We start from the raw sequence: 18336 nt of genomic DNA, 5'->3' as shown, positions 1-18336 counted from the left end.
TTCTCACTTACATGTAATTTTTACCCTATTCCCCCCACTACCCCCTTAATGTAGTTCCTTAGACCACTCTACTACTGAGCCTATAAATATATTATCTCTTTCTAACTTTTTTAAGAGTTCCATTCTCCTATAGAACTCATCCCCATCAAGTATATTTATAAAGTATACAGGTTCCTTAACCTTTTGTTGTGAAAGTATAAAGTGGTATGTTTCACGGAGGGTTCTTGTTTGACCTCCTCCTCTCCCACATACCATTTTAAAATTATAATATTTATTATCCGATTGATAACCATTAAAGTTCTCACTCCACTCTAATATATTTTTCTTCCCACCCTCCATTACCCCACTTAACAAATGAATACGTTTATCCGTCTTGAGAACCTTCTGACCAGTGATTCTCTCAACCTCTTGAATCTGAAATTTTTCACATTCGTTATGTTTTCCATTTATATACCAAGGTTGATTACACCTCCACTCTTTAGTCTGGTTGATACTTGGTTCTATCATTTATGGTGAAACATTGCATCATCTTTTGTTGAGCCAGTTGCCAACTTGGCACAGGATGACTCAGCCATGACTCAGCCTTGCCAATGACTCAGCCTTGCCTATAAAGGCTCTAACCACACCTTGCTTTTTTAAACACACGTTATGTTTCTCTGGAGGATGGAGGATGAAGCTTTATCAGAAGACAGGAAAGTTTTTTTTTGTTCTCACGATTCATTATTCATTGTCTTATATGGAACATCATTAACAGCCTCTCAATAATTATTGTTTTTTCTCTTTTACAGTATATCTTTATCAAAGCTGGTAATTGATGTTGAAAATGAAGTCAATGATTATCACCAACAAAGGGAGGATCTGAATGAAACGCTTAAAGAATTCACTGAAGTTCGGAGGGGTCTTCATAATGAGATGGTTGAATGTTTGAACAGCCTCTCTCACCCATTAATATTACCCAAAGCTGTCTCTACAAATGAACAAATGACTGACAACGAATTAAACACCTTGTTTGGGATGTTATGTGAGAGGTAAGATATATGATTAATTCTTCACAAACTTTGATACTGTGTGTATGTGTGTTATTAAACGGTTTGGTTGATACTTGGATACTGTCTTGCGATTTTGATATCACCAGTGAGTTGGTATTTAAATGTCAACTGTTTGTTTTATTTCAGCATTAAAAGCCAACCAAACAACATGAACTTTGATGATGAAACCAATGATTATCACCAACAAAGGGAGGATCTGAATGAACCCCTTACAGAATTACCTGGAGTTCCGAAGGATGATGATAGATCACTAGCAGAGATGATAGTTGGGAGGAGTGTCAACTCATTCCCTGGCCATGTGAGTTTAAAATTTTCATCTTACAATGTGTGTAGTATAAATGGAGTTTCTCTTTTATGGTCTTAGACTGCCCTCGTGTGGTTTTGGGATGGCACGGCAGGCAAATACTGTGTTTGGTGAATTTAATTTAAAATCCCTTTTGTGCCTTGCAGACACAAAAGAAATTGGTGAAGTCAACATGGGAGATAACATTATGTTGGATTGCCTTGGAAGAAACTGGATTTATGGGAGAAACTGAATTTATACCTCGTGAAAAATGTTTTATTATAATTTTTATGTTTTTAATGTTATTTAATAATTTTGATTTTATTACTGTATTTATACCACATGATACCTTGGAAGAAACTGAATTTATGGAAGAAACTGAATTTATACCTCGTGAAAAATGTTTTATTATAATTTTTATGTTTTTAATGTTATTTAATAATTTTGATTTTATTACTGTATTTATACCACATGATACCTTGGAAGAAACTGAATTTATGGAAGAAACTGAATTTATACCTTGTGAAAAATGTTTTATTATAATTTTTATGTTTTTAATGTTATTTAATAATTTTGATTTTATTCGCTTTGTCCAGAATTATTTAATTCTTAATTACAAAAAGAGAATAAAGGAAAAAAAGATGGGAAGGTGCACCCCCACCCTTGATCCCTCCTCATCCCACCCCTCCCCTCCCCTTGTGTGTGTGGGGAAGGTGGGGGTGGGATGAGGGGGGGATCAAGGGTGGGGGCGCACAGGGGTGGTCTGTGTGGGTGTGGTCTGTGTGGGTGTGGTCTGTGTGGGTGTGGTCTGTGTGGGTGTGGTCTGTGTGGTCTGTGTGGGTGTGGTCTGTGTGGGCGGGGTCTGTGTGGGTGTGGTCTGTGTGGGCGAGGTCTGTGTGGGTGTGGTCTGTGTGGGCGGGGTTTGTGGGTGGGGTCTGTGTGGGTGTGGCTTATGATTTTATTTTATATTTTTATTTTTTTATTACTACTAATTAAACTAGAACGGGCACTCGGTAGAGCGCATACCTTCGCCGCAGCTATGGTAAAAATACGATTTTGACCTTTTCGTGACCTTGACCTTGACCTTTGACCCGATTGCTCCCAAAATCTAATCAAATGTGTCCCGTATAATAACCAATCATCCCACCAAATTTCATGCAATTCGGTTGAATACTTTTTGAGTTATGCGAATAACATACACACACACACACAGACATACAAATAAATACACAGCGATCAAAACATAACCTTCCGCTTTTGCGAAGGTAATTAGCTAATCTGGGTGGATGAAAGTATGGATGGTTGTTGTTTAATGAATTATCAGTTTTGTTTTTTGTAATTCTTGTGAGTAAAATGAACCCAAGATTTCTTCCCAATTCATATCATATAATTTGTAAGTCCAAGGCATAGTATCCATTACATCAACGATTTTGAATAATTCATTAGTCCATCTCTTTGTATAACCTTTCTCAAAATGACTTTTCCATCTGTATATTCTTACAATATAACCAACTTTGAACTTGGGCTTTCTCAAATTAATCTCCTTTTCATATTCTAATTTTGTAAATGTTTCTGATGGTTTTGATTTTGTTGATGAATGAACTGTATTATTGTAATTATCTACAATATCCTGAATAAAATACACCCATTTTTGGGAACCGAGTTGTGTGAATTTTTTATATAATTTCTCTTTTAAAGTACGATTAAAACGCTCAATAACAACTGCTTTTCCTTCATTAAAGGTGCTGTATAATTTAATACCCTCCCCCTTCAGAAATTTCATAAATATTTTGTTATAGAACTCTGTTCCCTCATCGGTCCACAGTTTCTTTGGTTTTCTTTTACTTTTATTAAATATCTGTTGGAAGGCTAACATCAGAGTATAACCTCTCTTGTTTTTCAAAGGAACAACCCAAGCAAATCTACTCCTCAAATCAATAACGGTTAAAGCATACTTGTATCCCTTATCATTTTTTAGTTCGATTAAATCAGCGGACCATATGTGGTCGGTGTATTTAGAATAAACTTTCCTTCTTTTAAACTTTGTGATTATAGGTTTATGTAATTCATCAGCCAAAAGCTCCTCAGTCTTGATGACATCATTAGAGCCTAATAGTTTTTTGAGGGTGAATAACCAAGGCCAAATTTCAATTTAGCATTTATCAAATTTCTCACAATAAACCTATCAACCTTCTCTCTCAACGTTGGATTTTGTATCAAAGACAAATTATACAACATTTCTCTGTCGGCTTTATGTTTTTCAGTCAACGTAGTGGTTTTCCCATAAGCAATATCATGCTTCATACACACTTCGTCAACCCTATTTGTAGATTTAGACCAAGGTTTAGGATTGTCAGTCTCATCTAATCTTTTATCCAGGTTTGTTCCAGGACCACAGAAAGAATATCCAGGGAGATGTAGTTCCCCTGGAATTCCAGTTGTTGTAAATTTACATCCTGACAAAAACTTTTGTATGTCTCCTCCACTTTTAGGAGAGATGAATTGGCACTTTTTAGAGCCACACACTTGACATATTCCTTTTTGATAAACTCTATTATTTTTAGCTTTAACAAAGGAGATATTTTTAGATTTAGTTTTCTTTTTACATTTGAGACAATAACTCATATTTATTTATGAGAAAAAGTCCTACATAGTACCAAAAGCCTTTTGGGTTTTCAACATATACATTTCTATCTTGATTTTTAAAACATAAAGAATCCTTAGGAATGCCTTCACTCTCTCCTCCATTTATTTACAAATAAAACGAACTAAAGTCAATAACACCAACATCATCAACTATATGTTGTATATCTGCTCTCTGAATTTAATATAGCAAATTAAAAAACCAATATCTTCATAAGAGTCATTAGTTCTTTATTTTCCTCTTCGGTGCGTTGAGATTGATTTATTTGTCGTAATAACTTCAATCTTTCATTAATCTCAGGAATGGTCATATTTTTATATTTTTCCCCCCTCTCTCTTTCCTCCCTCTCCTCCTCCTCCTTTTTCTCCCTTTCCTCCCTCTCCTCCTTCTCCTTTTTCTCCCTTTCATCCTTCTCCTCCTTCTCCTTTTTCTCCCTCTCCTCCTTCTCCCTTTCCTCCTTCTCCTCCTTCTCTCTTTCCTCCTTCTCTTCTTCAACTCCTTCCTCCTTCTCTTCTTCAACTCCTTCCTCATCCCTTGCTACCCTTGAGCTTGAGCCCCAAAGAATATTATACATATACTCATCTGGATTTTGAGATATTCTTGTATCTATAATTATTTTTCTCATAATAGGATACCAATAAGATTTGTTGACGATTTCTAAAAGAGTTTTATATTTCATAACTTTGAGAAGTTCATTTTTATTTAATATTTTAAACAAGTCTCTATTTGTGGGTTTAGCAATATCAGTATAAGGCCACTTTTTAATGACAAAATTTCCATGTATATGCTCCAAATCATAAGGTATGTAATACCGAGCACCCTTTTATTGTAGGTATCCCTGAATACAAAAATTATAATTATCTTGTAGTCTTTTTCCTGCCATTTATGTATCAGAAATATATGTGAGATTAATATTATAACAGGTAATACCACCCCATCTTCCCACTACCAAATCGGTTTGTATTCCTCGGCTTTCTATCCTTATCTCATTACCTTCCTTCTTTGTCATGTTAATCATCGCTATACTATCATATATTTTTCTTTTCTTAAAACCATGTATTTGTTGTTTACTAATTGTACTTCCACATAAATCCTTATCCTCACCAAGCGGATAATATTCTTCTTTACGAGACTGATTCAAATCATGTAGGTCTTCTAAGTTTATTGAAAAATACCAATTATACCCTAAATCAGGCATATCATACCCCAATTTATTGATTCGCATATTAACTATATGTCCTTCTTTATAAAATTCAATTGTAAGCAGATAGTTAAATTGAATGAGGAAAGGTGTATGGTCAGTATAACCGGGTGTTGTGGTTGTAAATTTTACTTGTTTAACAAAACGTGCTGTTTTCTTTAAAAATATATATTGTGATAAATCACTAAATCTAATTAAGTCATTCGCATCTGTCGGGTTTGGATAATTGATTAATTTATAAGTATTCTTCATATTAATATTTTTACTTATACTATATTTTTGTCGTTCAGCCTGTGCCTTTGTATAATAATTTGATAAATCAATATCCTGAGAGGATTTTCCAAAGATAGAACCATCTTTTCCAACATAAGTCATTTATATTAGATTAAAAATGATACCATAAAAATTTTCATTATTGTTGAGTTGAAATAATACAGATAAACATAATTGACCACAACATTTAGAATTAATTTCTTGAACTTGAAATGTTTGATAAACACCATTCTGTAAGACAATTCTGTAAGAATTGTATTACTTCAACAGGCGGTGGCATACCATAACTATCAAAATAATATTTATCCTGACTATTATGAATACAAACCCAATGAGAACCATTCTGTGTGTCTAAATTCATAATAATATTCATTGTATTCTTGGACAACTTTTTAAATTCATCTCTCATACAAATAACCACATTATCAATTTTTAGTTTTTTACAATATTTAGTAAGTTCTATATTTGACGTTGTATTCTTTCCAAATTGTTTAAACCATTTATCCATTTATTTATGAGAAAGATATAACCCATTACCCCTTTTAGTTAGTTTAACACCCGCTTGAGCGATAGAGGAAAGCATATCTCCAACTAACAATCTAGCTTTATCAGGTAGACTTTCAAGTTTTTGAGCAAAATCCACAATTACACCACTTCCACTAATTTGTTTCTCCAACTCCTTGTTATGTCTTTCCAATTCTTTTTGAGCTTTTAGTTGTGCCTTCCTTTCGTTAGCAGTTTTTACCGCTGCTGAAATACCACCAGTCAATGCTCCTGCCGCACTTAAACCAGCAAATAAAGGAATTAGAAACGGGAGAGATCCTCCCTCTTGTATTGAATATTTCTTTAACATAGGTTTTGTCATTTTAATTTTAAGTGAACCAGCATCATTTAGTGTTTTTACCTGCTCTCTTGTGAGTAAAACATCAATTCTTACTGCTCCTTTTCTTTGAATTGTATTAACGTTAATAATACAAGGCTTTTGATTTTGAATACAAGATGTTAATTTATTAAGATTGATTTGATTAACATATACCAGTTCTTTCCTACTCATTTATTTATGAGAAAAAACCTATGTGATATTAATCATAACACCATTATCTGTATTAATCTGTAATTCTGTTTCCTCCAAAAGCAAACAATAAGCATCAACTTCTTCATTCTCTCCTCTTTCAATGTATAGAGAAGTATCCACTCTATTAGACTTTATAGTTTCCTTTTGAGAACTCAGGTCAATTGCGTAGATGGTATAAAGTTTTTGAAACGCAACCATATCCAAAATAGGTTCATTATTACCGTTGCTTTCACACACCTTTTGGTAAGACTTGTAGGCTTCCGCATAATCATTTTTTTCCCAATCAATTTCCAATCTATCTCGCGGATAAAATGTTCCATCAAGAGAAACCCGAAGTTGTTTCACCTTAGCATTATCACTCAGCGCATTATTCTTATCAGTACCCTCCTCTCCATCTGGTTTCTTAAAAATGAGCCATAGGTATCGTGGCTTTCCTTCAAGAACACCCAAATTCCAAGTGTAGGTAGTGTGTTCCAGTTTAACGTGTTGACATCTTCTTTTAAGGTATGATACATTTAGCGGTTTCTTTGAGTTAAGTCTTCTATTTAACATCTCTTCCGTTTTAAGATTAGGAGTATATTCACTAATATACCAACACAAATCATTAATAACAAATTTATTATTGTCGCCAAAAGCATTTTCAGCCCCAAAAAGCAATCTATTTACATTATCATTCCTTTGTAGTTGAAATCTAATTTTAAGACCATACAAAACTTTATCATAATCACAAAATCCAAATATACCTTTCAGAGGTACTACTACGGTAAAACTATTCTCTGCTTTTGTATCATCATTATACATTGACTTCCTTTGACTATAACCAGGGTCAGCATTTGTTCCCGTTGACATATCAGGAATAAAACCTTCAACAGCTCCCTTACCCATTCTATCACTAAACGAATATAGTGTAAATTTCATCATTTCAGATATAGCAGAGACATAATCAACCGCTTCAACCTCTTGTGTTCCAATATACAGGCGGACACTATCAAACATTTTCCAGAAGAAATCATTTACGAGTGTAGCATTAGTATTATTCGCAGCCTTAGTGAATTTAAATTTACACAGCAAGAAACTATCAGCTATATTCAAGTAAGTTTGTTGATTATTTATTTCAAAACTTTTTGTTCCGTTTGAATTCCAGTCTGTTCCTGTTATAGCATTTACCTTAAAATAGTCTTCCTTTTTAGTAGAGTTTGAAATGATAATCGTATCATCCAAATCATAGATACTATCAATCGCTTCCATACTTGTATTTATATAGCATTAAAATCGTTGAAACCCTGACCCAAGTATTTTAATGATTTTTTGTTGTTCTTGTGAAGATAGTTGAGTTTTGCCTTTTTTCATTTCCTTGATTGCTTGTAATTTATGAGACTCCTTTTGAGCATCTTTTATACTCTTTATAGCACCCGCAACTGAGCCCACGGCTGAAGCAGTTGAACCAATTAGGTCTTTATGTTTAAGGATGGTTGAACCAATACCCATTAGAGTATCAATTATCCCATCTCCTTTATTTCTAAATTGATGTCCCACACCCCGTTGTCTCTTTGGTTTATAGTATCCTCTACCAAGAAACATACCTTCACCCTTATAGTATGGTGAAAGGAACATCCCATCCCCTGTAATTATTTTATATTTTCCCAAATCGTGTTTTCTCACAATAACCATTATTTATTTATTGAAAAACTTCACGTAGGTGAATTCTGATGGATATAATTTCATCATTAAAGGATATCATACGATTATCTTGGTCGGTTATCCTAAAATGTACTCTGTATATGGTTTTTCCTGACACAGGTAAATAGACAAGATTTTTTGGTTCCATATTAAATTTATAACCAATCGGGGTTGAGTATGCACTGAATGAAAATATTGTATTTGTTCTTATTCCATCGTTATAAGCACCATCAATCAAATCACAATGAATTAATACTGAATTTATACCGGAGGATATTTGAATGACTATCACTGTAAGACATCCCGTTAGTTTCAATCTTTTTAGAAGAGAAACCCAATAGCTCTCTGAACGAATTTTCAATTGTGAAATCAACTTTATAATTATTTTTAAGTTTAATAGTTGATTTTGAAGTGTGTTTTTGAATATCTATTACAATATTTTATGGTTCATCACCTTTTTCTTTCATAAGGCGAGAGACTTCTGAAGATATTTGAGAAATCTCGTAAGCACCGGGTGAAACGGTTATAGTTTTATATCCACTTCCTGGATTATAACTAAACTTGTTGTTTTTCTCTGTGATATTAAAAAGGGTATTGTAAGTCTCCATTGACAACAAAGAAGCCTCATATTCTTTTGTGGGGTCAAGTTGTAGTGGGTAAGGGAATGAAGCTGTGTAATCACTCGTTGTGAAATTAAAACTAAGAATTGTGCTTCTCATCTTATTTAATATCTAATAAAATATCTTTGTATTGACATTTATTAATTATTTTCATATTCATCAACTGATCTAAAATGGCGGATGCTTCATTAAAACAATTGTTGTTTCCAGCCTTCTTACTACCTAACAACAATAATAACCTATTAACTAATTGTGATGGGTCATTTGGAAGAAAACTAACACCCGAACCAAGCTTACTTAAAGCATCAATAATATGTTTCTCCTTCTCATTCTTCTTACTTTTACCAGCAACAGAAACTCCATAATCAAGTGCGTTTAGCAACTCAATATACTCTCTATCTTCCTCTCTTTCCATATCAAGCGGTTCATCAAAATAAGGTGAATTAGCATGTCCATCTTTTGTTAGAAGAAACATTAATCTTGGGGTTAATTCAACATTTGGTTGGTCAGAACTTAAGAACACCAATTTATCATTAAATATCAATAACTTTTCTTTCACAAGATGGAACTGTGCTGGTTCTTCTGTTGGAATGAGACCTGCTCTGGTTTTTGAACCCTTCAAATATTCATTGTTTTGAAGAGCTTCTACAATATAATTGGAAAGTTTATTTACCTTCTCAAGATGCCGAAATAATCCTTCATCATCATATTCTAATTCTCCAAGTTCTTGCTCTGTCATTTGACTAAAATCTTTGAGCATTTGAAATTTTTTCGGAGTAAATTATACCGTGGGAACTGTAGGTGAAATCGTTTGTTGTGTTTTTTAAAGTGGTTTAAAAAATTTCTCTTGTTTTCTTTCAAAGGCTTCTTCACCAGTTAGTTTCTGTCTCCTTTTCTTCTTTATGTCTTCCTGTTGCTTTACAACTTTTGAAACCAACTCTTGATGTTCTTTAAACTTTCTTACTCTTTCTTCGGTATTCATTTTCTGTATTTATTTATTGAAAAATATCATTTAGTATCTCATCTTGTTTCACAACAATATATTTATATTGTTGCGGATATGGGACTTGGCCTCAATATCCGCTTGTAAATACTCCCCTATTTCCCCAATACTCCCCAACTATCCCCAATCCCCCATTCCCTAGTCCCATTGCCTGTAAATAACACTCTGTAGAACCGACCTGCCCCTTTTTCCCCCATTAAATGTCGTGCCCAGGTTCACCGCATCTCACGTAGACAACTATAGGACATCTTGCTAGTTATTCTTAGTCTATGTCAGTTAAGGACTCGTTTCCATTAATTCTGACTCTTCGTTGCACCAGAATGTGATCGTATGGCACCAGTAGTGAGTTTAGGACCTCCCCTTACCTCCTCCCATCTTCCCCATGAAACAGCAACAACAACAACAACTACAACTACAACTACAACAACAGAGGAGAATGGGCGCGGCGCGGGGGAGTGTGCGTCCTCACACCGGCTCGGTTAGCCGCCATTGACCATGCGCTCCGACGGGGTTACCACGAAGGGGCTCCCTGTCAGCCCCTCGTCAAGGGCGGAGCCGGTAACCCCCGCACGCACCCAATGAGAAGCAACGGGCCGATTCCATCTGGGGCGGAGCTAACGAGCCGAGGGCGTGTCACTCCCCGCCGGATATACGCAGCGACTTACCAGACGTGACGTGAGATGCGCCCCGAGCTTGAAGAAGAGACAAGTCACGACCTCCAAGCGCTGAGCGAGCTCCACGCATCGACCCGGTATTGCAGTACCTCCGAGAACGGTGCACCCCCTCCGAGAACGGTGCACCTTGAGCCATCGACTGCCCGCTTTCCTTGCCATCAATCCCCGTGTGAGTCAGTTTTGTCCTGTTTATCTGTCGTCTGTCGGGGCTAATATAAGAGTGTGTCTAAGTGCCTGCCTTTCTATGCTGTCCCTCTTGTCGTTGTAATCTGACCTTCCGCCCTAATATAACCTCCTCCGGAGGTCTTGAGAACTGAACCCTTGGTGTCGTGTCATTTTAACCCAGCCGTTGTGTCCTTTTCCTTCATTGACCTAGCATAGCGCGACTCGGCCAAGGTTCGAGTATAATCGGGTAAACGTGCAGGCGCGGTCATACCAAACCGCTCGGTAAACCAACATCCACAACCGCGTCTGTAACAATTGGTGTCAGGAGTGGGATTCGGACCTGGGACTAAATTCATTTAGCCCAAATTTTGGAACACCAATTGTACCACTAGGGTAACAATTGGTGTTGGGAGGTAGAATTCGATCCGGAGCGCGTTTCCCGCGCTCGAAATTATAACGACGAAATTTGATTTGTTTTACGGAAATAAAAACCCGAATTTTGAAAGTCGCGCTATGGCGGATCAAGACAGCTGGGGTCCGATAGGGGAGAGTGAGGCAGGGTCGGTCCAGGACCAAATTGAGGGACGCGAGGAGAGTGAAGCAGTGAGGGTAGCAGATGCACAAAATAGCGTCGTTGCGCCCGACGTTGCGGGAGCGCAAAATGGCGCCTCGCTGGTCACCGCACCCGCGACCGTGGCAGCGCCCCTGGTGGATTCGAACCTTTTCCTCCTGCAAATGAGGGCCCTTATGGAACAAATGGGTGAGCAATTGGGAGACCAAATTAGAGGTTTGAAAAGCAGTATGGGACAAATGGGGAACCGGATGGAGGCTCAGAATGAGCAATTGGGGGTAATGGGGAACCGGATGGATGCTCAGGGTGAGCGATTGGAGGGCAAAATAGGGGTAATGGGAAACCAAATGGGGGTAATGAGGGACGAAGCGAGGGGTACCGGTGAGGGATTAGACAAGAAATTTGGGAAGTTAGACAATAATTTTGAGGAGTTAGACAAGAAATTTGGGAAGTTAGACAATAATTTTGAGGAGTTAGACAAGAAATTTGGGAAGTTAGACAATAATTTTGAGGGGTTAGACAACGGGATAAAAGAGGTGAGAAATGGGTTAATGGGGGTAGAAAACAGAATGGCCGCTCAAGAGAATCAAATGGAAGGGATGCAACAGGGGTTAGAGGGGTTAGAAAACAGAATGGAAGGCAAATTGAGGGACATGAGGGACCAAGCGGAAAGGGAAGTTAAACAAATGGGGCAGCAGATAGAGGGGGTCAGAATGGGGGTAGAAACCAAACTGGATGCTCACAGGGAGGAAATGGAGCAGATGAGGGTGACATCTGGGCAGGAGATGCAAGTGATGGGAGAGGAGATCAGAAGAGGTGTGAGTGAGGAGGTCGGAGGAGTGTGCGAGGAGGTGAGGCACTGTAAGGAGCACATGGAGAAGGAGGTGAGAAAGGGGACTGTAAAGTTACAAGGGGGCATAGAGGACCTGACGCAGGAGGTGGAGCAGCTGACGGTGGGACAGACGGAGTTAGTGGAGCAGGTTCAAAGGAACACTGCGGTATTAGGAGGTTTAAAAGCGACACAGAAAGAACTAAAAGATGACTTGATAGCGACGAAGAGGGAATGTCAGATGGTACGTGAGGGACTGACAACGAGGTTGGACGAGGTGATAGAGGTAATGGAGACGAAGGACCGGCAGGTGAGGACGCACATGGAAACGGTCAAGGTAGCCTTGGAGGACGAGCTTGAGGAGACGTACCGGGGAATAAAAGAGGTGAAGCAGAAATTAGAAGAAGTGGAAGAAGGGGTGAGCGAAATTAAGAAGCGACGGAGAGGGGATAAGAAAGAGATAAAAGAGGAGATAAAAGAATTGGTCCAAAGTCTGTGTTTGGATCGTGATGATGTGCTCATTAACCGGATGAGGGATTCGCAGGTGATGGAGGAGAAGCGAAGAGGAAGAGGACCCGGTGTAAGTGGTGACCAATATGGTCGTGCGTATGATGCGCCAGGGGATTTAAGAAGCTTGGGGGTCGAGATAGACCCGTGTGTTCGTGAGAGGCCGTTGGTGAAGTGTGCGACAGGTCTGGTGTGCGAAAGAGGAGGTGTGCGAGAAAGTCCGACTCTGGGGTGTGTGAGGAAAAAGTGCGTGCCAAGGAGTGAGGGTGCTGGCGAGAGTGAGTCGGTCGTAGCGCGTGTGCGAGGGAGCACATGGAAGCGCGGTGTGGTGAGTGTTACAGAGGGTGTGACGGGAGAGTGTGCACGAGGAAGGTGTGTGACGGACAGGTGCATGGGGAAAGAGTGCGCTGTCAAAGGCAAGGAAGAATGCACACCTGTGGTGAGTGTTACAGAGGGTGTAACGGGAGAGTGTGCGCGAGAAAGGTGTGTGACGGACAGGTGCATGAGGAAAGAGTGCGCTGTCAAGAGTAAGGGTGAGTGCGCTGTCAAGAATGGAGGTGAGAGTATTGAGAGTGACAAGGAGAGTGAGTTGGTTGTGACAGGTGAGCGAGGATGTACACCTGGGATGGAAGGATGCACACCTGGAATGGTAGAGCGTGAGTGGGAATGCACGCTGGAGTTGGTGGTGAGGCACGTGGTTGGGTGTGCGAATGAGAGCACACCTGTGATTGTCACAGAGGAGGTGACAGAGGAGGGGGCGCGAAGAGGTGTGTTGGTGAGGTGTGCGACCAACGAATGTGTGCCAAAGTGTTCGGTGGTCAGGTGTGTGACCAAGGCTGTGAGTGGAATGGGTGTACCGAGGTGTGTAAGGAAAGGTACGAGGAGCATGGAAACGGCTGGATGTGTGAGCAAGGAACGGGCTGCGGGGTGTAAGCATCCAGGTGAAGCATCGACGTTAGACGGGGTAGAGTTTAGAACGACTTATAGCCGAATCGGGCCCTCGGTGCGTGCTGGGCCTCGCTTTGAACGGCCGCGTCCGTGCTCCACTAGGCGGTGCGGGCGGCCCGATAGAAAGAGTCGTCATGGCGACCACTTTTTGTTGAGGCATTCCGGCAGGTCGAGATCGGGACATTGGATGGCTCCACGCCGAGATGGTGCGTGGGATCTCGGCCCGGGTAAGCCCCCGTCCCTGCACCGAGTGCCGGACGCATCCAGCCGCTGGCACAGAACAACCCGCATTCATGGCTTGGCTTTACAAAGCCGGGCTTTGGACAGGAATTGGCGCACCGAGAGGCATTAGTGAGTAGACTGGGTGATGAGGTTAGTGTTTTGGACCCAAAATTAGAGAAAAACAAAATTTGATGATTGGCAAGGGATTGGCAGTAGTGATTGGCAGATGATGGGCAGTGATTGGCAAATTTTTAATTTGTTGAAATTTGATGTGCAAAATTGGTAGTGAGCGATGGGCCCGGTGGGTAAGGCTGGCATCCTTGCCACCCTTCCCATATGGGGGGCAAAGGAGCAATAGCTTATGGGGTGTATGGCAGTGAAAACTAGCCCGGGTGGGTTAGGTTATATTGATAGGGCCCTAGAAGATGACATTAGGTGACGTTAAGATTAGTTAGTGACTGATACCTGTAGTGGGGACGCAGGTAGATTAGTGTGGATGATAATGACGTGGGAGCGCAATAGTTTAAAGGGACGACTGGGAAGCGCAAGTTTCGGAAGGGAGTAGTTAGCTGAGATGATGCCGTGTGTGTGAGGATTGAACAGGTGAGGATTGAACAGGTGTGATTGCACAGGTGTGCAACTGGACAGGTGTGTGGAGCAGTGTGTGAGTAATGAGTGTTGTGGATCAGCGCGAATGCGCTTGGGGAGAGAAGGGTGCAGGTGGCACCAGGTGTGAGAGCACAGGTGTGCAAGTACAGGTGTGTGGAGAGAGTTGGAGTAAGTGGTACGGAGTGGTGTGCATGGTGCGAAGGTGTGAATGGGGGAAGAGTGGACCCCTTTCACGAGTACCCGGGGCGGGTAGTGTAAGTGTTAGGTAGAGGGTATAGGTAAATTGTGGTTGGATATTGGCATTTGTGGTGCGATTGCAGAATGGTATTGTGGATGGGTGCATTAGTGTTGTGGAAATGGCTGGGCGTGTAGCCTGTTAGTGTGTGTAGTTGGTTGGGCACTCCACCACTGTGAGGATGTCGGCCAGGTGAGGCCGCAGGTGGGCTCTGGGAGCCGGTAGAGTTGTGGATGGGGCCCGAGGATCCGGAGGATGGACCCGGGTAGCCCAGTGCCAGAGAGGGCACCGAGTGGGGAGAGCGCCAGAGGGCCTTCCCCAGGTAGTTAGGTTAGGGTAAGGAGCAGGTAAGCTCGGAGGCAACTGCAGTGGTGGAGGTGTGCAGGTGGGTAGACCCACTGGGAGAGGTACACGCCACAGCCCAGAAATTGTGCGAGGGCACCGGGAGATGAATCGGGGGAGTGAGACCCCAAATTGAAAAGCACCACAGTTTGGTCAATGGGCATTGGTTTTTAGAACCCATAGTGTAAGAGGGCCAATGGTTTGGCAGGAGAAAGACCCCGGGTAGTGTAAAGTTGTTAAAGTCATTTAGGAAATAGTTAGGATTGATGAACCTGTCGCACCATACGCAGCCACTTACCTGTGGTGATGATGATGACTCCACACCTGTGTTTTCTTTGTTTTGGTGCAGGAAATGAGAATTGCTGTTGGATTTGTGAGACGCATCATGACGTGGATGAGACATTGGGGTGATTCCATCTCTCCCTCCCTAGGAGGGACTGATGATGAATTGGTAATGGCAAATTTTGATGTTCAGTTGGAGAGGGCAAATTTTGATGAGAGTTGAAAATGGCAAATTTGATTGGTTAGGAGGGAGAGAAGACGAATTTGGTATATGGGAGGAACGGGGAAGACAGTAGGGATGTTTGTTGATTTGTAAAATAGATGTTTATGGGTAGTGTTGTGTTTTGTGGATACAGTAAGGGGTAAGGGAGGGGCCATGTAGGTTACCTGGTGGGGGGGGGGGCGTACGGTAGGAACGTACCTGTCTCACCTGGTTCCCATGTGCCCCCAGTGTGCATTACCTTACATTGCGTGCACTTTTGCGCCCTTACCACCTTACTCACTTGTCTGCTTCTTTTGTCTCCCACCTCCGAGGATCTGGCTTTGGGGCAGAGAGAGAGGAGAGAGAGGTGCTGGCTCCGCAGTTGTGGGCCTGCACTTTCGCTGCTTGCTGCCTGGATCGATACACCATATGGACCGCAATGGTTGTGGCCACCCACAATGGACCGCAGTTCTTTTGCGGCCAAGCACCACCCGTGGATGGACCTATGGGTCAACGTGGCACCTATGCCATACAAGGTGAACCACTTATAGTTGGCCCCCTGACGACCACAATACAGAAATGGACGCGGTTGGCGCCTTTCTTTATTTTTTTGAAAGAGGCAAGAACACCAAGTGCACCACACGAAGAGCAAGAGACACCTGCAGGGTTAGGGGTTGTTGTTTTTATTTTAATGAACAATGGTGACTGCACCGGATGGTGCTGACTGTGTGATGGGGTGGTGCTTTTGGTGCTTGGATGGGGTGCTCTGCACATTATTAAAGGCCGTAAGGCCACAGAGCACTCGTGGGTTGGTGTATCGATGCTGGCATGCGTGCTCTCTCTATGCATAACATCTGCATGTGTTCCTCCAAAAACAGGTCCTGGATCGTAGTGTAAATATCAGCGTAGTCTTGTAAATAATGCTCCCTACCGGCTGTATGTTTAGTTTGCGAATTCTTTCCGCAATTCGGTTATCTTGTGGGTGTGTTTCTGTGAGGAGAAGGGTGCCACGTCGCAGGGGGACATATTTACTCATTTGTGAACATCTGTAAAACTGTCGCACTCAGGGTAGAGTTAATAGTAGAGGGAACTACATCTGAGTGCCACACTAAAATAGGTAAAAATTTATCGGGTCGGGACGCCCCGAGGGTAGAGAAGGGTGCAATGTTGCGGATATGGGACTTGGCCTCAATATCCGCTTGTAAATACTCCCCTATTTCCCCAATACTCCCCAACTATCCCCAATCCCCCATTCCCTAGTCCCATTGCCTGTAAATAACACTCTGTAGAACCGACCTTCCCCTTTTTCCCCCATTAAATGTCGTGCCCCGGTTCACCGCATCTCACGTAGACAACTATAGGACATCTTGCTGGTTATTCTTAGTCTATGTCAGTTAAGGACTCGTTTCCATTAATTCTGACTCTTCGTTGCACCAGAATGTGATCGTATGGCACCAGTAGTGAGTTTAGGACCTCCCCTTACCTCCTCCCATCTTCCCCATGAAACAGCAACAACAACAACAACAACTACAACTACAACTACAACAACAGAGGAGAATGGGCGCGGCGCGGGGGAGTGTGCATCCTCACACCGGCTCGGTTAGCCGCCATTGACCATGCGCTCCGACGGGGTTACCACGAAGGGGCTCCCTGTCAGCCCCTCGTCAAGGGCGGAGCCGGTAACCCCCGCACGCACCCAATGAGAAGCAACGGGCCGATTCCATCTGGGGCGGAGCTAACGAGCCGAGGGCGTGTCACTCCCCGCCGGATATACGCAGCGACTTACCGGACGTGACGTGAGATGCGCCCCGAGCTTGAAGAAGAGACAAGTCGCGACCTCCAAGCGCTGAGCGAGCTCCACGCATCGACCCGGTATTGCAGTACCTCCGAGAACGGTGCACCCCCTCCGAGAATGGTGCACCTTGAGCCATCGACTGCCCGCTTTCCTTGCCATCAATCCCCGTGTGAGTCAGTTTTGTCCTGTTTATCTGTCGTATGTCGGGGCTAATATAAGAGTGTGTCTAAGTGCCTGCCTTTCTATGCTGTCCCTCTTGTCGTTGTAATCTGACCTTCCGCCCTAATATAACCTCCTCCGGAGGTCTTGAGAACTGAACCCTTGGTGTCGTGTCATTTTAACCCAGCCGTTGTGTCCTTTTCCTTCATTGACCTAGCATAGCGCGACTCGGCCAAGGTTCGAGTATAATCGGGTAAACGTGCAGGCGCGGTCATACCAAACCGCTCGGTAAACCAACATCCACAACCGCGTCTGTAACAATATTTTCCAATCGTGTGTTTCATATTATTTTCAAATTCCTTCTTACTACATAATGTAGAACAATTATCTCTCCAAAAATTATTTGTATCTATTGAATTTAACTTAAATAAAATAAAAGTATTAGCATTGTTTCTTATTGAGCGCCGAGGGAGTTGAAAATATGACTGACTAAGATAAATACAATTACAAGAAGAATGTCTCCCTCTTGTATAGTAGCTATCCATTACTGTTTGGTTTCTCTCATTAACACAATCATCAAAGATAACGAGGTTCTTTTTTGATTTATCTAAATCTTGAGGTGAAGGTATATTATCCGTATTATCACTGAGAATACAAGTTATGGGTTTTGGTTTTGATTTTGATTATTTCTGTGTATCACAAAATAATTGTATTATATCATCAATATTATAATCATTTAGTTTGTTTTGAAGTTTAAATAAACCGATAATGTCTTCCTTTTTAAGACCCGCATTAAAACCCTGTGAGAGTAGTTGATACTCGGGTTGAAAACTTGACTTTGTAAAAATTATTAAATTATCATAATCTAAAAAATTAGGACTAAGGAGCATCTTTAAAAGTAAACAGGTTTTTCCACATCCGCTTGAACCGACTATTAGACATCTCAATGAATTTGGAAGATTTTTATG

The 18336-nt window shown here is 41.3% G+C and overlaps 1 protein-coding gene across 1 annotated transcript in view; it reads left to right on the top strand.

Moving 5' to 3' along the window:
• The first annotated feature begins 680 nt into the window (after nucleotides 1-680).
• LOC137424702 (uncharacterized) overlaps nucleotides 681-18336 on the top strand; it is a 41786-nt gene continuing 24130 nt past the window's right edge. Inside the window, exons 1-3 of the mRNA XM_078775300.1 lie at nucleotides 681-1028; nucleotides 1176-1347; nucleotides 1500-1981. Of these exons, the coding sequence (XP_078631426.1) occupies nucleotides 913-1028; nucleotides 1176-1347; nucleotides 1500-1981 (770 nt within the window). The 5' untranslated portion in view covers nucleotides 681-912. The remainder of the gene's footprint in view (nucleotides 1029-1175; nucleotides 1348-1499; nucleotides 1982-18336) is intronic.

Source organism: Myxine glutinosa, chromosome 4 (assembly GCF_964187855.1).
Source record: "Myxine glutinosa chromosome 4, kmMyxGlut1.1, whole genome shotgun sequence".
NCBI classification, from domain to species: Eukaryota; Metazoa; Chordata; class Myxini; order Myxiniformes; family Myxinidae; genus Myxine; species Myxine glutinosa.
Note: the sequence above shows the minus strand (reverse complement) of the source record. Positions and strands in the feature narration are given on the sequence as shown.